We start from the raw sequence: 19,851 nt of genomic DNA, 5'->3' as shown, positions 1-19,851 counted from the left end.
GCCTTAAAAGCAAAGCAAAACAAAAAACCCTCTTTCTTACTTGGAACTTACTTGAACAACAACAACAACAAACCAAAAAACAAAAAACAAAAAAAACACCCAGGAAGTGATCGGAATGCTTAAACTGCTCTACAGCCTGCTCTGCAAGGTGTAAAGTACAGAAAACCCTGAACGGTGGCGCAGTAAGCTGTTTGGTAGTTTGGGGCGTAGGTCAAACGCAGATCAGGTTTATTGCTGTCGTTTATTTCTTATTCACGTATTAATTTTTTACTTATTTGGCACGGTTTGGGAGACGGCTGGGTTAAGAAAACTGGTACGGGAAAGGAGAGAAAGAGGGAAAAGAAGGAACTAGGAGCAGAGGAAGAGAAACGGAGCTCCTTCCTTGTTCTTATTAGAGAACCCAATATGGCATCTTTCATGAGGAGCTTATTTTCTGACCACAGCAGATATGTTGAATCTTTTCGGAGATTTCTAAATAATTCAACGGAACACCAGTGCATGCAGGAATTCATGGATAAGAAGCTTCCAGGCATAATAGCAAGGTAACAAAGAGTGATGTTTCTTTCATTGGACTAAACCTAGCCCAGGGGGTAGGCAGAGGTGGAAGAGACCCTGGGATTAATTAGGGTCATAGACAACAGAAGCTGCCTGTTGTTGCTGCCCGGCTTTGTCTAAAGGGGCTGGCTTTGCTTAGGCAGCTCTGTGCTTAAAATACCAAGACTGATTTGTGCTGCATAGCTGGCAGAGAAGTCTAAGTGTTAACTATTTGTTGCCTTTAAAGGCATAAGCCCAACCGTATTTGGAAAAAAGATTCAAATCATTAAACTCAGATTTTTTTTCTAGGCTCTTTTCAGATTATATATATCTTAAAAAGTCCCAAATAGATTCTGGTATTCTTTCCTTAGAATCAGATAAACGTAATTGCAGAATGTAATTTGCACCAGAGCATAGAATTAGTGCTTCTCAATTCTAATATCTGAAAGATCCCACGCAGAGAGACCCTTACTCAAGTCTTGGGAAATCGCAGACCCCAGACACAGAGAGACCATTTTGGATGTAATAAGCAAAGGTGAGGTTTATTATGGAGACCTATTACAGAGATCTCCGGGCCGACTCTGGGCAGGAGACAGAGGAGTCGACCCAGAGAGGCTGGGAGAAAGAGTATTTAAAGGCAGAGGCTGTGATACCCAGGGGATGGGGGATGTCAAAGGGGAATGCACCACAAGTTACAGGATTGTTTTATGGCTCCAGGAGATAAGGGGTCTCCAAAAGGTTTTATGCCCCCTGGTTCCTGGAACAGAGCTACTAAATCAGGAGAAGGGTCAGGTCTTCAGGTCCTCATTACTTTTAAAAGTTTGTCAGAATTGATGAAGCATCTGTATTTGAAACACCTCTGGTTAGGCTTGGGCCGCAGGTTTCCTGGAGTGCTCTCTGTTGGACGCAATGGCTGGAAAGCACTAGTAGGGGCTTAAATAAACATCACAGGGGCAGAACAAAGAACAGTTACTCACACCGGGTGATAAGCAAAGTCATTCTCTTGCATTTTTAACAATCTGTCTTCCAGAGACAGGTCCTGTTGCTAAGTTTTGGGCTAATTTAAAACTCTATCTCTCAATATCGATTTAAATTCATCTACTTTATCTGTTACTGTCACTCTTCCAAAAACTATCTTTTCCTTTCAACTTAATATTATCAATATGATTCTGAAAAAAAATTAGTTTACCATTATCAGTGAAACTGGTTTCTATTCTCACAGACTCCTTTATTTATCATTAATTTTTGATTAATGTGTTCAATTTGCCTCCAAGCTGATAAGCAGTATTGAGGTGACAGAAGAGAGTCAAGTCACCTATCTGAGGGTAAATTGCTGCAAGAAGTAAGTGTAAAACTAGTAAGGAGTGACTGACTGTGGAGCTAATTTACAACAAAGAAACCTTGTGTTTTATCTTATGCTGTCTGAATTTCTTTGTGGAGTTAGTCTCCTATGGTAGCTCTTTTGCCCAATCAGAGCAGACTTGTTGGGCAAATACAGACTTCTATGTGTCTTTTTCTTTTTCTCCTCCTTCCTTTGTCCAGCAATTTACCAACTGAATCATTTCCCCAGCCTTGCATTTTGTATCTTAACAAGGCTCATTAATTGACACTTAATAGGATAAAGGGTATAAAAATTAAATCATTGGTTCCACACCTTACCCGATGCACTCATAGGTGTCACTAAGTATAAGTGGACTTAAGGCTTTACAACAAGAGCTCAAGAAGTTGGGAGGGAATTGTAGTTGGGGGAGAAAAAAGAAGAATTAAAGGGGAAGGACTAGTGGGTAAATTTGATCCAAACCTATTTTGCATGTATATGACATGTTCAAGCTAAATACCGTTAAAATATTACAGCAGATACCAAATAGACAATTCTATCCGAAACTATTACTTCTTTACACCTTTCTCTTAATTTTTAAAAATCCAGTGTAAGGGTCTGAAAATCACTGAAGGAAGACCCTAGATTTCGTATGCAAAGACAAAGAGCATTTATTGTACAGAAACAACAAGCCTGCTGGGGTCAACCATTTTTTGAAATGGTGACCCCAGACAAAGGTGTGCAGGGCTTCTTATAGGAACCAGAGGAACTCTCTAAAAGGATTAGGTAACCTAACATTTCATTGGTGTGTACTAGGGGGTCAGAGGTGGTCAGTGCTGTGCATTCCTATGTCATGAACGTTTAGCCATAGGATGAGTTAGGGCTGCTCAGCACAGATGGCCCATCCTCAGATAAGATATTTTCAATTATTTTGTGGTTATCCCTAGGATGTCTTTTGGGAGGGGTTTTATGACCTGGTTTCTGGATTTTGTGGTCTGTTCCTGGAACTGGTACCTTCTGGCCTTCTTTTCGAAATCAGGCATGGCCCTTAAATGGAGATAAATGAGCTTTATGTCATCCTTCCAATAGGTTATGGGTTCCTTTCTCAGTACTTTCAGTTTGGATAGTACACATTCATCCCTTAGCTTAGCCAGATCCTTGATTTTTTTCAACCTTACAGTTTAGACTGAAGGTGGAGGTGTGTAAGGCAACCGTGACCCATTCCCTATCTTCTGAATGTATCCAGTCTAGAGGCAATTTTGGCTATAGAATTTGTAAAAGACTCATAAGATTTTGGTTATGTACTCTGATTTTAGGTTGAAAGTCCAATCTTATTGTTATTTTTTGAAATGTAATCCCTAGGATAGGCATACAATAAACACATAATACATATTCGTTTCTTGAAAGGAAGACAGAAGGAAGGAAGAAGAAAAAGACATTATAGAGGTAGCATAAACCACCAAGTCCTTGCCCAGGCCCAGGTTTTATACTGTCAGTGTAAAATTTCAACAGAGATTGACAGAACTTTCCATTCTTATTTTCTAGTCTCCAAAGAAATGCCACATTTTACATGCTAGATATTTATAGTAGTGCTTCTATCTATCCAAATTCAAGAAAGGAATAGAGTCTGTTGGAGTAGAACCTTTGCATACTGGGGGTTCCCTCCCAAACCAGAATTAGACATGAACCACTCCCAAATACCTGTTTTCACAGTGAAATCCTTTATTAAGCTGGGAAGGAAAGTTAAAGTAGTTGCTTTCTGACTCAGGCAGAAAAACAGCAACAAATGACTTTACAGGTGTAATTTTTAAAAAGAGAAAAAAGGGAGGCCTGTGTTAAAATGAACTAATATACGGTGGTATATTCTCATTGGACATGTTAATTAGGTAAACCAAAGGGGGCTTTTGATTGGTGGACTATAATCCATTTTTAGTCGGGCCTTGGTGGTTAGTCTCAGAAGGAGGAAGTGGCCAAATAAGGGCATAGACCTTGGTGGCTACCTTTAGAGATGTAATCAAATGTTTTCTAATAAGACAGAGGGAATGAGGGAGGCAAGGCCTGCCAGAGCCATGGTTCCCACTTTCAAGCTGGGCAGGGTACATACTCCTGTGCTTTCAGGTACTCTAACAAGAGCAACAGAAATAAATCAGAGGCACAGACATGACATTGCTTTCTTTTTTTTCTTTTTTTTTTTTTTTTTGTTGTTGTTGTTGTTGTTTTTTGGGTTTTTTTGTTTGTTTGTTTCTTAACTTGTTACTTTTGTTTATTATTTGTCTCCCTGGTCGCATAAAATTCCCCTAAGAGCAGAGCTTTTTTTTTATTTTTTTTTTATTTTTATTAACTTGGGTATTTCTTATTTACATTTCGATTGTTATTCCCTTTCACAGTTTCCAGGCCAACATCCCCCTAACTCCTCCAAATCCCCTTCTCTATGGGTGTTCCCATTCCCATCCTCCCCCTATTACCACCCTCCCCCCAACAATCATGTTCACTGTGGGTTCAGTCTTGGCAGGATCAAGGGCTTCCCCTTCCACTGGTGCTCTTACTAGGCTATTCATTGCTACCTATGAGGTTGGAGTCCAGGGTCAGGCCATGTATAGTCTTTAGGTAGTGGCTTAGTCCCTGGAAGCTCTGGTTGGTTGGCATTGTTGTTCATATGGGGCCTCAAGCACCTTCAAGCTCTTCCAGTCCTTTCTCTGATTCCTTAAATGGGGGTCCCGTTCTCAGTTCAGTGGTTTGCTGCTGGCATTTGCCTATGTATTTGCTGTATTCTGGCTGTGTCTCTCAGGAGAGATCTACATCCGGTTCCTGTCAGCCTGCACTTCTTTGCTTCACCCATCTTATCTAGTTTGGTGGCTGTATATGTATGGGCCACATGTGGGGCAGGCTCTGAATGGGTGTTCCTCCTGCCTCTGTTTTAATCTTTGCCTCCTTATTCCCTGCCAAGGGTATTCTTGTTCCCCTTTTAAAGAAGTGAAGCATTCGCATTTTGGTCATCCCTCTTGAGTTTCATGTGTTCTGTGCATCTAGGGTAATTCGATTATTTGGGCTAATAGCGACTTATCAATGAGTGCATACCATGTGTGTTTTTCTGTGATTGGGTTACCTCACTCAGGATGATATTTTCCAGTTCCATCCATGTGCCTATGAATTTCATAAAGTCACTGTTTTTTTTTGTTTTTGTTTTTGTTTTTGTTTTCTTTTTATTAACTTGAGTATTTCTTATATACATTTCGAGTGTTATTCCCTTTCCCGGTTTCCGGGCAAACATCCCCCTCCCCCCTCCCCTTTTTTATGGGCGTTCCCCTCCCCATCCTCCCCCACTTGCCGCTCTCCCCCCAACAATCTAGTTCACTGGGGGTTCAGTCTTAGCAGGACCCAGGGCTTCCCCTTACACTGGTGCTCTTACTAGGATATTCATTGCTACCTATGAGGTCAGAGTCCAGGGTCAGTCCATATATAGTCTTTAGGTAGTGGCTTAGTCCCTGGAAGCTCTGGTTGCTTGGCATTGTTGTACATATGGGGTCTCGAGCCCCTTCAAGCTCTTCCAGTCCTTTCTCTGATTCCTTAAATGGGGGTCCTATTCTCAATTCAGTGGTTTGCTGCTGGCATACGCCGCTGTGTTTGCTGTATTCTGGCTGTGTCTCTCGGGAGAGATCTACATCCGGTTCCTGTCAGCCTGCACTTCTTTGCTTCATCCATCTTGTCTAATTGGATGGCTGTACATGTATGGGCCACGTGTGGGGCAGGCTCTGAATGGGTGTTCCTTCTGTGTCTGTTTTAATCTTTGCCTCTCTATTCCCTGCCAAGGGTATTCTTGTTCCCCTTTTAAAGAAGGAGTGAAGCATTCACATTTTGATCATCCGTCTTGAGTTTCATTTGTTCTAGGGATCTAGGGTAATTCAAGCATTTGGGCTAATAGCCACTTATCAATGAGTGCATACCATGTATGTTTTTCTGTTGATTGGGTTACCTCACTCAGGATGATATTTTGCAGTTCCGACCATTTGCCAACGAATTTCATAAAGTCATTGTTTTTGATAGCTGAATAATATTCCATTGTGTAGATGTACCACATTTTCTGTATCCATTCTTCTGTTGAAGGGCATCTGGGTACTTTCCAGCTTCTGGCTATTATAAATAAGGCTGCGATGAACATAGTGGAGCACGTGTCCTTTTTATATATTGGCGCATCTTTTGGGTATATGCCCAAGAGAGGTATAGCTGGATCCTCAGGTAGTTCAATGTCCAATTTTCTGAGGACTCCAGACTGATTTCCAGAATGGTTGTACCAGTCTGCAATCCCACCAACAATGGAGGAGTGTTCCTCTTTCTCCACATCCTTGCCAGCATTTGCTGTCACCTGAGTTTTTGATCTTAGCCATTCTCACTGGTGTGAGGTGAAATCTCAGGGTTGTTTTGATTTGCATTTCCCTTATGACTAAAGATGTTGAACACTTTTTAGGTGTTTCTCAGCCATTCGGCGTTCCTCAGCTGTGAATTCGTTGTTTAGCTCTGAACCCCATTTTTTAATAGGGTTATTTGTCTCCCTGCGGCCTAACTTCTTGTGTTCTTTGTATATTTTGGATATAAGCCCTCTCTCAGTTGTAGGATTAGTAAAGATCTTTTCCCAATCTGTTGGTTGCCATTTTGTCCTAACCACAGTGTCCTTTGCCTTACAGAAGTTTTGCAGTTTTATGAGATCTCATTTGTTGATTCTTGATCTTAGAGCATAAGCCATTGGTGTTTTGTTCAGGAAATTTTCTCCAGTGCCCATGTGTTCAAGATGCTTCCCCACTTTTTCTTCTATTAGTTTGAGTGTATCTGGTTTGATGTGGAGGTCCTTGATCCATTTGGACGTAAGCTTTGTACAGGGTGATAAACATGGATCAATCTGCATTCTTCTACATGCTGACCTCCAGTTGAACCAGCACCATTTGCTGAAAATGCTATCTTTTTTCCATTGGATGGTTTTAGCTCCTTTGTCAAAAATCAAGTGACCATAGGTGTGTGGGTTCATTTCTGGGTCTTCAATTCTATTCCACTGGTCTATCTTTCTGTCTCTGTACCAATACCATGCAGTTTTTATCACTATTGCTCTGTAATACTGCTTGAGTTCAGGGATAGTGATTCCCCAGGAAGTCCTTTAATTGTTGATAGTTTTAGCTATCCTGGGTTTTTTGTTATTCCAGGTGAATTTGCATACTGTTCTCTGTAACTCTATGAAGAATTGGATTGGTATTTTGATGGGGATTGCTTTGAATCTGTAGATCGCTTTTGGTAAAATGGCGATCCAATATGATGGGCAAGAGTCCACTAGTAATCCTGAGAGTTGAGAGAAAGTTTTTATTTTCTAAGTAGGAGGAGGCCAGGGCTAGGTTAAGTCATGTGATATCTTAAGCATGGGAATTCAAACAAAGAAATGGGGAAGCCACCTGGGCTGCCAGGCTGTAGGTCCCCTGCTGTGTGAGAAGTAATGGCAACTCTGAGAGTTAGAGATTAAAAGCTGCTTTTTAAATAATGTTGTTTAGAAAGTCTTTCAGGATACTCATATTCTTTTTAACGCGGGTTCCACGGGAATTTTGGGTTGAAATCCTAGTTAGACAAGCTACTTCTTAATTACAGGTAGTATTAAAAGGTGATTGAGTTTGTTTTTAGAAAGAAGAGAGTAAAGAGATTACTTGAATCAGGTGGGGGTTTTCATCCAAGGTTCAGAACTTAGATAGGGCAAAATTAGTCATTAACTTCAAGTAGAGAGTTGTGATGACATGTCCGTAACACCAGGGAGAGTGAATGCAGGCATATATTGTAGAAGTTATTAAATTTAAAGAAAAATCTGTGGCTCCGGGTAGAGAGCTTAACAGATGGATATATTTTGGGCTAAAGTCCTGAGTTTTAAGTTGTTTGTTGGTTTTAGAATTGATAGAAGGTGTTTGTTTTAAGGAGAGTACAAAGATTACCTGAATCACGTGGTGGAATCATTTGGGGATTTTTATCTATGGTTTGGAACTTAGATAGGGAAAAATTGGTCACTAACTCCAAGTAGAGAGTTGTGATAAATGTGTATAACACCAGGGAGAGTGAATGCAGGCATATATTATATAAATTATTAAGGTTAAATAAAAATCTGTGGCTCCGGATAGAGAGTTTGACAGATTGAGATATTTTGGGCTAAAGTCCTGGTTTGATATGTTGCTTATTGATATTGGAATTGATGGAAAGTATTTGGTTTGTCTTATGAATTACCCTGCTAAAGGCCATATGGCTCGTTGATGCTGGCTAGCGAGGGTTTGTGGTTACTCTTGATATTTACCACAACAGGAAGCTCGAAATCTCTTAATGTGGGCTCCACAGAAATTTTGGGTTCATTTCCTGATATCATAGAGTACAAAAGCCTATCAGGCTCATTGTTTAGCTTACTTCCTTTTTTAAAAATTGTTTAATCTTCATGATGGGTGTGACTTTGAGTTTTATGGTTATATTATCACTCTGGGAGAGAGTGCAAGATACAAGCTTTTCTGGTTTCAGACTAAGGAACACAGTATTTTGGGAGAAAGATTTTGTCTTTGTGTTTTTAAAAAGTGTGATTAGGCTCTGGAAACCTCACAGAGTCATACTGATCAGATTTGATAGAGGTAGACCGCCTGAAAAATTTATTCAGGAGAATCAAACAAAAAGATATCTCGATTCTAAACTTTTGTCTTGAGAGTTGTATTTTACAGAGTGTGCCTACTTGGATTTCTGGTCTCAAGGACTTTCAGCTGGGACCAGTCAGGGTACATCAGCTACAGCATTTGTTTCATTCTTCCTATCCCCTTCCCACAAGGACATCTCAACGCCCATGTACAGCTTGAAGAAGTTATAGAGGAGTCGTCGCCCCAATTCCCTGAACTTTGGGGGGCTGAAAGTGATTATTCTAAAATTGTTTTTATGAGAAATTTAAAATTGGATGTAATTTAACAGGGAGGCATTAGCTAGATTGAATTGTACAGTCATAATCTCATTTGGTAACTAAGCTTAAATCATATCTTCGTTTTGGTATAGAATTTTTTTTGTCAAAAAAGTTTACAAGGTTTAGAGCCAATCCTTCTATTGTTGTCATTACAAACTTCTGAGTTGATTGCACCTGTGAGTTAAGATTCCAGTAGCAAAGTCATGGCTCTGAGTTTGTGAGAGTACTTTCAAGATAAAATTTAGGATATGGAGACAACAGTCCAGATTGTCTTATACAGGGACATCGTTTTCAAAAACGTCAGAAATCCACAAAATTTGAGATTTAAAGTTATTTATCTTTTGTTGAGACATATCTGCTCCTAACAGTTACCCTTTGGTGGATTTAATGAAGAATGTGAACATCTCTACCTACAGGTGAGGCAATACCTTGTGGCTAGGCAGCCACTGGACAAAACTTCCTGTTTCATCTTCAGACTAATACTGTCCAGAAAAGGACAAATTATGCAGAATAGTTGACTGATAAAGTCTGCCAAGCAGGGTGATCAGCCCTTCAAAATCTGCATTTCAAGAGTCTTCAGTTGATTTTGGGCCAGAAGGCTGAAGACTTGTGCTCACATGTTGCTAACAGGGGACTGTGCTAGTGGAGATTTGCCTCTACAACCTCTCAGTTCTGGAAGCCGTGTTAGGCTTCCTATGTGTATAGATATTTGGTCATTCAAAGATTTCTGACGGGGTTGAAGACTGATTATACTCTCATAGCCTATCAGGCTGTTTAACTCTGAAAATACATATTTTATTAGATAGTTATCAGATAGTATACAAGCTAGCCAAGATATATATTTTAAGCCTTTCTTAAGCTGGAATGGATAACAAAATGTTCTGTTTTACATGATATAGTGATGGATTTGGTGTTGAGAATGTGATATTCTTTACAAATTGTAGAATGGTTAAAATTGTACTCAATTTATATGTAAGTGAAAAAGCTTTCTAACTGGACAAAAAGAGGGAAATGTTGTGGATGGCCCTGAAAGTTACTGTATTTTGATGCTAATTCCACTGCCCCAAGGACAGCTGCCTAGTCCAGGACTCAGAACTCAGGGGACTTCACCAGACCCACCTCTCCATTGAATCTGTAAAGTACTGGTGAGGGGCAGGTACAGGATAGAAAGAGGCCTGTCATTGGAGGAGAAGGAAGGATGGGCAGAAGTTAAGTTTGAAGGAAGGGGAAGAGACTAGGAGAGAAAGGAGGAGAGAGGAGACGGAGTGAGGGGAGAAGCCATGGTGGGTGATGTTAAGATTCTGCTCTGTGTATTTACAGGTTGTTATCAATGTTCCTAAGGGATGGATGGTACCGGGCTTTGTAAGTTTAAGTGGGCAATTATATCTTACCAATTGGGTCAAAGATTATTGTGTTGTGTGTTCTTTTATGTGAGGGTTTGAGTGAAGGAAAGTGTGTGGCTGGGATGTGTTTCCGCCAAGATATCTAGCAGATATCTTGGGACACCGAGGTGCAGACCTAGCGGGGTAAAAGACACCAATACATTTTTATTTTTATATTTTTACAACAACAGATTTGTAAGTTTTGTTGAATATAGGCTTTTGTAGTAGGATCTGATGATTTTTTGAATTTCCTCTAATTCTGTAGTTATGTCTCTCTTTTCATTTCTGATTTTCTTAATTTGGACACACTCTCTTTTTCCTCTCCTTAGTCTGGCTAAGGGTTTATTTATCTTGTTGATTTTCTCAAAGAACCAGCTTTTGGTTCTGTTGATTCTTTCTATGGTCCTTTTTCTTTCTACTTGGTTGATTTCAGCTCTGAGTTTGATTATTTCCTGCCTTCTATGCTTCCTGGGTGTATTTGCTTCTTTTTGTTCTAAAGATTTTACGTGTGCTGTCAACCTGTTGACATATGCTGTCCCCTGTTTCTTTCTGCAGGCACTCAGAGCTGAGTTTTCCTCTTAGCACAGCTTTCATTGTGTCCCCGGTTTGTGTATTTTGTACCTTCATGTTCATTAAATTTTAAGAAGTCTTTAATTTCTTTCTTTATTTCTTCCTTGTCCAGATTATCACTGAGTACAGCATTGTTCAGCTTCCATGTATATGTGGGCGGGCGTTCTTCCCTTCTTGTTGTTGAAGACCAGCTTTAGCACGTGGAGGTCTGATAGTAAGCATGGGATTATTTCTATCTTTCAGTATCTATTGAGGCCTGTTTTATGACCAATTATATGGTCAATTTTGGAGAAAGTACCATGAGGTGGTGATAAGAATGTATATCCTTTTGCTTTAGGATAGAAAGTTCGATAAATATCTGTTAAGTCCATTTGGTTCATGACTTCTCTTAGTCTGTCTATGTCTCTGTTTAATTTCTGTTTCCATGATCTGATCATTGATGAGAGTGGGGTGTTGAAATCTCCTACTATTATTGTGTGAGGTGCAATGTGTGCTTTGAGCTTTAGTAAGGTTTCTTTTATGTATGTAGGTGCCCTTGTATTTGGAGCATAGATATTTATGATTGAGAGTTCATCTCTACTGGCGGTGAGCTCTCTCTCCCAAGGTGTTTGGTAGCAGGGAGCTCTGGGCATGACCTCACTTTCATATTGGACACTGTCCATTCCTCAATCTCCTTTGCTTATCAATAGACTTGATAGGCAGAATTGACAAAGCACCTTTCACGTTTTTTTAAATTGTATAATTTTATGTGTTTGCTTGCTTTTCAGGATTGGAGAAACAAAAGCAGAAATTAAGATTCTGAGTATAGGCGGAGGTGCAGGTATGAATAATGCTTATAAAATTTATAATCTGCTATAGGCACCATGGCATTTGATAGTCATATTGTTCATGCTCTAGAAAGCCACTTCCCTTTTTTGCAAAATATCAAGTTATGATCATTCAACTCAAATTATTGCTCTCAATAAATTTATAAGCTTTGGGACATTAGCCTTCATTATAAATTGTAGGACAGGTAAGAAATGAGATTTTTTTTTTTATTCTTTGTTTTGTAAGTAGAAAACCAGGGAAACTTAGAAGATTATCACTGTTATTGGTCCATGTGAGGAAAGGTAACTTTCACTAGAATATAAATTGATGCACAGCTCCCTTCATTAAAAACATCTCAATATGGGTGAATATATGCTTAGTATCATAGTTAATTTACATTATTGTAGCCCCATCTCTAAATGAATTGGCCTCACTGCTCTTTTCTTCTGAATGAATTCTAATTTTCAATCATTCAAAGTACTTTCTTATCTGTGTTTCATTAGAATCACTTGACCTTATTATCCTTAAGAATTTTTAATTCTAGAGGAAAACATACTAACTCTGGAAAAGCAGGTTGATACATGTGTCTTTTGTAACTATCCCTAATGAACTATGTAACTTTTACTGATACATAAGCTGACCTTTGTCTCATTAGCAAAATGGAAACACCAAGTCATCTCTACTGGACTGGAATAAGAAAGCATTTACAAAGTGCTGAGCAGATGCTGTTCCTCCTGTAAGACAAACACTCTGAAACACTAAAAGAACAAGTTTCTTCTCAAGGGTAGTATTTGTTTCATTTGAAGGTATTAGTCATCTTTGACTTAAAATATATTAATATAAAACATGCTGACCTAGTTATGATTATAGTCTAAGTGGAAACTATATATACTGAGTGTCCTAATCTTGTTAACTATAATCTTTTCAGTGCCATATCAATGTGGTGTATTGTAACCCATATTAATGCAAAGGAAATCAAGAGCCTGTAGAAAGTGCCATTCAGTAAAAAAAAATGGCAAGTTTATGGTGGCATATGTGTTCATTTCTTCATAAAATTCAGTGTGCTATAATGTAATAAGGCTAATCCTAAAATCCATTCACTCTGTTATCTTTAACCACCTAGATAAAGACAGCAACAAAGACAAATTGAGGTTATTGTTGATTGTGATGAGTTACCCAAAGAATATCCTCTTAATTGACTTAGTAAAGAGAGTCATTTCTAAGGTGTTGCATATGAGTTTCAGATAGCCTCCTAGCATCAGGTCTATGACTTGATAGCATCACATGTGCTTTAGAGAGTATAAAAAAAAAAAACCATACAAAACTACACCTATTATGATGTAGTTAATTGTCTTTTAATATAAAATAAATTGAATTTCTAATGCAAATGTATTCACACTTATTTTTTGTTTGTTTTTGTTTTTTTCTTTTTTTAAATGAGGTTTCTTTGTATAATCCTGGCTGTCCTGGAACTTTCTCTGTAGGCAAGTCTGGCCTTGAACTCAGAAATCTTCCTGCCTCTGTCTCCTGAGCTTCTCTGTATCCACATTCTTATGAGCTATCTTATAAGTACTATTTATAAACTATCTTATAAACACTGTACACTATTCTTTACATCAAGATACACCTAAGCACTAATAGAATTTATCAAAATAAAAGGAAGAATACTCAGAGTTCTTTTGTTGGAGGCTGAACATTGTTTTGATACCAGGCTTTCTCTAGGAGAGAATATGGAATCTTCTTAGGTCATTCTTCCTAAGAAACTGGTCAGAAACATAAGAAGAACTTCAAGAAAAATTAAAATTATATACTTAGCTTTTATTAATCAAATGAAATAAGTAAGTAGTACATTTAACAGCTGTGTAGACAATGTGTCCTTGTTATCAATGAGTGGTATTTCATATAGTTTGGATTTACATATTGCAACTAGGTAATGCTTATCTGACAAACTCAAGGCAAGCACCATCCATTGAAGTATCACATATCTTGTCTTAGAGAAGCAATACTTCTCATATTTTACCATCTTGAATTAAGAGGTTTATATCATCCTTGACCTTTGTCCTTCCAAGTCAGTCTCTAAACTCTAATCTCTTGCAAATCTGGTCATTGGTTTTGTTCTATACTTTGTGCTCAGTTCCCATAGTATACACCACAGGATCTCACCATAGTCAGTCACCAGACTGCAGGTTCACTGTCCCGGTTTTCTACTCTTCAACTTCAGCTGATTTTCTACATACCTTTGGTAAATGTGTTCTTTCCATTTATGGCAGTGAAACCATTTCTCCCAGCACAATTGAGAAACACATGCCCAAAGCAAACAAACTAAAAATGCCCATAAGTGAAAAAGCAACTGCCATCTAGGGCCATTTACTCTCCCCATTCCTCTTGCAAAAAAAGTCATCCTTGCTGGCCTTGTTAACAGTTTATTATCCTTTACCCCCAAGTATCAACTGTTCTTTACCAACTAGCAAACTTGTACATAGCCCACGGGAGGGGTTAGAATATATGTAGAATCAATATATTTATATATAGACTATGTATCCATATATATGCCATGTGGAAAACCAGAGAGAGGTCCATCGAGGTAGCTATGGGTAGTACTCATTCCTATTGACTGAGGCTTTCCAGGTGTGGCCAGTGGAGTAGTGCCCACATCCTGTAAGTAACCCCTCACTTCTGCTCTGTAAGAAAGCTCAATATCTTCATTAGGAGAAGGAATAGACCTTGGTTTCATCTTCCACTGGGAAGGAAGTTTAGCAATACTGCTTTTATACCACTTAGTGCTTATGTTCTTTGGTTATTTCTTTGGCTATTTCTTAATTTCAGAAATATGAGAAGAAAGTTGCCAGTGCAGTCTTTTCTTTTGCAAAACTAGTGTTTATCACAGCTATTTGTATATGTATATGATAAGATATTTAAAAAATCTCATGATTTATTCATAATCCAAGCAATTATTAGGACTCTATACAGCTCAAAAGAAAGTAAATTGATAGAAAACTCCATTGAGTAGTTTTAAAATAATTTCCCTCATCTGTAGCACTGTTATTTACAAATTATATGTTCTAGTGATGGAGAAATGTATGAAACAAATATGTGAATAAAAATAAGCCATGATGAAATCATAGAGAAGACAAATCATGGACAGAGCCTTAAAGCCAACTTTTACAGTGCCCAACTGAGCTTTATGTATGTATGCTTTAATAAGAAGCAATGAACAGCCAGGAATAGGTTTGTTGTTCTTTGTTGTTTTGTTTTTGTTTTTCAGGGTTTCATAGTCATGTCAGATTGACTTTAGCAGTTGCTTTTTTTTTTTTTTTTGAATGGTAACATTATTTCTACTCTAAATCTGATAGAATGTGCTTTTTGGTCCATTTCTTAATATCGATGTTTCCTTAAATTAAAATTAAACTTGGTAGGGTTTTGCTACTAACTATCATTTAATTTTTATAGGTGTTATTTCATGTTAGATGGCACATGGAAGACAAGAAGTCTGTAGTGTTTTTGGAAAGCAGAAATGCTAATAAAAAACAGTTCTACTAACTTAACACTTATGCTCTAGAAAGAAGTTATTGGCAATATATTCTCCTTGTTGTGGACTTTGCATATATGACATTTATGTTTTTTCAGTTATTATATTCCAGTATAAGAAAGTATTACAAGTATTAGCCAGAACAAAATCCAACAATTTAATTCTATTCAGTGTTTTATTTGTGGTTCCATTATGGTAGGAACTCATAATCTTTTGGTAATAATTTTATTGCTATCAGTTGAGAGTACTTGGGTGGTTTTTGTTATGTAACACAGCATTTGTTTTTTTATATAAAACCAGCAATTCTATAGAAGGTCAGAAATAGGACAAAAATGTAATTTATCCTTACTTACAAATAACTTAAACGCTATTTATTAGGTAGAATAAAGGCCAGGATCCAACAATTTGTACAAAATGAATGTAAAAATTATTAACCTCATGAAAAAGAAATTATAATTTAGTAATGACCAAATACTTGAAAATTTGATTATTATATATTTTTTTTTGTTGGTAGAGAGATAGCCCAGTGGTTAAGAGAATTCACTGCCTGCTCTTCCAAAGGACTAGGGTTCGATTTGCATTACCCAGTGGCAGATCATAGCTGTCTGTAACTCCAGTTCTAGGGATCTGACACCCTCAGACAGACATACGTTCAGGCAAAACATCAGTGCACATAAAATAAAAATAAGTAAATTTAAAGAAAGTTTAATAAAAAATATAATCTTAGCACCTTTTAATTTCATCTCCTTTCTCAAATAAAATATTAAGAGAACACAGAAGTTTATTGATATTAGCTGTTAGGTCAGCAAATGGGCTGGCATATCTGTTAAGTTAAGATAACAGCAGAATAAATATAATTAGAATGGGTACTAAACGGTCTGAAGTGTAATGGTAGTACAATGTCTTTCCAGCAATACAAGTGTGTGCTGTGTTCTGAGGAGTGCAGCAAAGGCAGACTGTCCCTGATTGTCCCTGAACAGAAATACCACTCAGATTGTATAGGTTCATGGTGCTAAGTTAAACTTTGGACAATTGTTTTACAAAGCAGAAACTCCAGTAAAGACAGACCAGGGCTGCTTTTCCTGAGTGACTACTAACCAGGGTCATCATGCTTGCTTGCTGTAATTATTCTTTTTCTGATAAGAAATACAGGACTTAATTAGTGGCTGTCAGCCAATGTTGTCTTTTCTTAAACTGACTGGCAGAGACCTGCTCTTTTAGCTAAGTTTCACTTTTATGTAATTTTTTTAAAAACACAATTTTATTGATAAATTGTTTGTAACATTGGTTTATTACTTCCATTTCTTACTTCACTAGGAGATGGCAGAGAGCAAAGATTAATGTTTTACTATGTAGATCAATAAATTGAGAATGATGAAAGACAGAATTTAGGGATGAGAAACAAGAAAACATAAATTGAATGTATTTATTGCTGCCTTCGAATTTTTCTTGTTGAAAAACCTGAAAAATATCTATTCCCAGGAATTGAAAGGCCAAGAAAGCGATTTCACAGTTCACTGTAAGGGTTTGGCAATAAGTAAACCTGCTAGGAAGTGGAAGTAAATGTGCAGAGAGTCAATTATCTGTTACTTTAATACTAGCATAAAGAGGGAGGAAACCCAACCTGTTCACATGTATTAGAAAAGGGCTTAGGTACTAATATCTTGAATGTTTGGGCTATTAGAGTTGCTTATAGTCCAAAAATCTATGGTTTTTGAGTAGCCTTTTAGGTGGGAAAGAGGTAAGCCTCTCTCCATTCACATGGCTGTCAATATGTTTGTTTCTGTTGAAGACACAAATTTTTTAAATTTAAGTTTTTTTTATTTAATATATTGAGGTCATATTTTTTCCTCTCCCACTGGGCTTCTAGACATTCATTCCACCTTTAGATGAGGTTTTAATTATATAGAACTTAAGAAAGTTCTAATTTGAATCACTAATAAATAGCAAAATAGCAGTTACTGAGAAAAATGTAGACCTGGTGATGTAGTCTATAAAATTTAGGGCTATCTACAAGCATTTTACACATTTGGGAGAATGGATCACAAGTGTACATGACATTGTAGCCAATGTTTTAAAAGCCAAGCAAGCAAGTTTCTTTGAGCTAATTTAATAAGGCTTGAAAAATGAATGATGAAGAACAAAATGAAAAAAAATCATCATTTGTAAATTAAGGGTATATTTGAGATGGACTGATTGCTTACTGGTTAGTAGCCACTGCTGCCCTTCCAGAGGCCCAGACTAGATGCCCACCACCCGCATGGAAGCTCACAACGCTTGGTAACGCCAGTCTCAGGGGAGCCAATGCCCTCTTTTGGGCTCTGAGGACATGATACACATATATTGCATAGATACCCAAATACAGATGAACACACATGAAATAATAAAATAATTTTAAACATTAAAAATATTAAGTACTTAGAAAAACAAATAAGTTCAGTTGTATAGCTATAGAATTAGTAAGAATGAAGCAATGGTCTGGCATTATACAAACACACATATACATGTATACACACAATGTATACATATACATATATAAATGCATATACATATATGCTACCTACCTTCCTACATACACACACACACACAAACACACACACACACACAAACACACATACACACACACACACACAAACACACACACGGATCATGATGTGGTATTGAAATTTTCCTAAAATACACATTTGTATCTTGCAGATCCCTGTCCCTGTTGGGATATAGTCTATTAATTGGATAATGGGGTTCTAAATGACCTTTGCTATTAAGTAAGACAATACAAATTAGTTTTCAAACATTAGGGTGGGAAGACAGTTCAATGGTTAAGAGCATTCCCTGCTCTTGTTGAGGCATTTGGTTTCACGTACCCATGTCAGGGAGCTTATAAGATCCTCTAACTCCAGCTTTAAGGGATTCACTGTGCTCTTCTGACCTGTGCTGGCACATGCATACACAAGGTCCATGTTGGTAATCTGAATTATGTCGTTGATCAAATAAAGAGAGACAGTTGAGAATGTAATACGACTTTGTAGCAGAAAGGGGATCTGCCTCAGAGGACTGAACCCCTATCAGTTTTGTGGAAGTGTAGTTATTAATTGTTACAGGAAAGTTAACTTTAGAGTAAGTCAGGTTCCTCTACCAGATCTGTTCTGTTCTATGTGCTGCCTGAGGAACACATGACTGATGCATTTCTCAATCCTTACTGTACAGCATTTACAGTGTTCAGTAAGACAAAAATTCCAAGTTTTGTGACTGAAGTCATGAGAAGGCCATATATTTCTGGATCCTTCAGAAATACAGCTCCATAAATCACAGATAACAATCACTGATCAGATATAAAAGATTTCTTCACAGTTTTGTTGTACCTAAAAACAATCCCAATTCTTTGTTCCAGATACAATGGCTTTACTAATTTTCCCACTACAGGTATGCATAGACACATACATACCACATAACTAAAAGCAAACAAAAAAATCTTTAAAAATGTTTTTGAATTAATATATAATAGCTACAATTTGTTGTTGCAGGATATGTGATCACACTGTAAAACCTGAGATTGTCTTATTTACTGAAAAAACCTGTTACACATTTAATCCTTCTGTTTGGAATCCTAAACAATGAAGATAAAGTTAGTTTGTAGAAGGAAGCATCCATGCTTGAAAATGATGTCCAGTTGAGTGTCAGACAAAATCAGAGAAAGATTTGACAGAATAGGATATGCTCAATTCTCATGAGAAGAGAGAAAGTAAAGAGAAGCTATTTGAGGGGCAGTACAGAGAAAAAAGAAGGCAGTTTTATTAAAACAATTGTACAGAGACAGGCTGAAGAGAGAAGAAGCTAGATAGAGATAAAGGCAGAATGAACCAGAGAATAAGAAGTCAGAAGATTAGAATAGATTGTCAAAGATAATATGAAGTCAAGCAGAACAATTCAGTAAGAAACTGAGAGAAGCCAGATTGAATCAGTCAGCTTGGAGAGGTGTTTGAGCCAGAACAACTGAGTTGAACCAGTGAGCCAGAGTTTAGAAAGAACAAGAAAAGGTGAGTTTATTTAGTAGCAAGTCTCAAAGTCTGAAAACATTCTAGACCTAAATTAGATTGTACAGAGTCTAGAAGCTTCCAGGACCATGCCTAGGTTAGTGGATGGAGGCAGTAACAATTACAATCAGGGGATAAAAATATATTTACAATTTATTCAATACCTATTAAATATCATTAACTATGAAAAATTATCTCCATCTGTTGTAATATTTATAGTAATTCTTTATCATAAACTATAGTAGGCCTATTTTATAGATATGAAACATAAGGACAGAAAGATCGATAAATAGGTAAATGAAGTTTATGAGCAGGGAGCTTTCCAGAATTCACTAACACATTTGTCTTGTTTTGTTTGTTTGTTTGTTTGTTTTTGTTTCTACTTTAGATGAGGTCTCATTGTATAGGCCAGTCTGGACATGTACTCCTGATCCTGCTGCCTCTGCATCCTTATTGCTTAGGTTACAAGTATGCACCACTATACCTGACTAGACATTTTTAAATGTTTTTTCCTCCTTTTTATGCTGGAATAGTAATATCCAAGCACTGTATTTTTAGAAGAAGAAGAATAGAGGAGTTGAACTATTACTGGTTTGTTGTTTATGAGAATATTACTTGATACTTTCTAGGTGTTACTATGTTTTATTTTCCTACCCTCTCTTGGGGGCTTCATTTAACACTGAAGAAGCTAATGTTCAGACACCTGAGATCTTAAAGGGTTTTTA

The 19,851-nt window shown here is 37.4% G+C and overlaps 1 protein-coding gene across 2 annotated transcripts in view; it reads left to right on the top strand.

Moving 5' to 3' along the window:
- The first annotated feature begins 397 nt into the window (after positions 1 to 397).
- Positions 398 to 19,851, top strand: part of Hnmt (histamine N-methyltransferase) — a 32,363-nt gene continuing 12,909 nt past the window's right edge. The window contains exons 1-2 of one of the 2 annotated variants that reach the window (NM_031044.3): positions 398 to 542; positions 11,524 to 11,576. In NM_031044.3, the coding sequence (NP_112306.1) occupies positions 406 to 542; positions 11,524 to 11,576 (190 nt within the window). In that variant the 5' untranslated portion in view covers positions 398 to 405. Of the gene's footprint in view, positions 543 to 10,868; positions 10,971 to 11,523; positions 11,577 to 19,851 lie in introns of those variants that run through there. The other variant, XM_087654636.1, reaches the window with a different exon arrangement.

This window comes from Rattus norvegicus, chromosome 3 (genome assembly GCF_021556685.1).
Source record: "Rattus norvegicus strain SHRSP/BbbUtx chromosome 3, alternate assembly SHRSP_T2T, whole genome shotgun sequence".
Lineage (NCBI taxonomy): Eukaryota > Metazoa > Chordata > Mammalia > Rodentia > Muridae > Rattus > Rattus norvegicus.
Note: the sequence above shows the minus strand (reverse complement) of the source record. Positions and strands in the feature narration are given on the sequence as shown.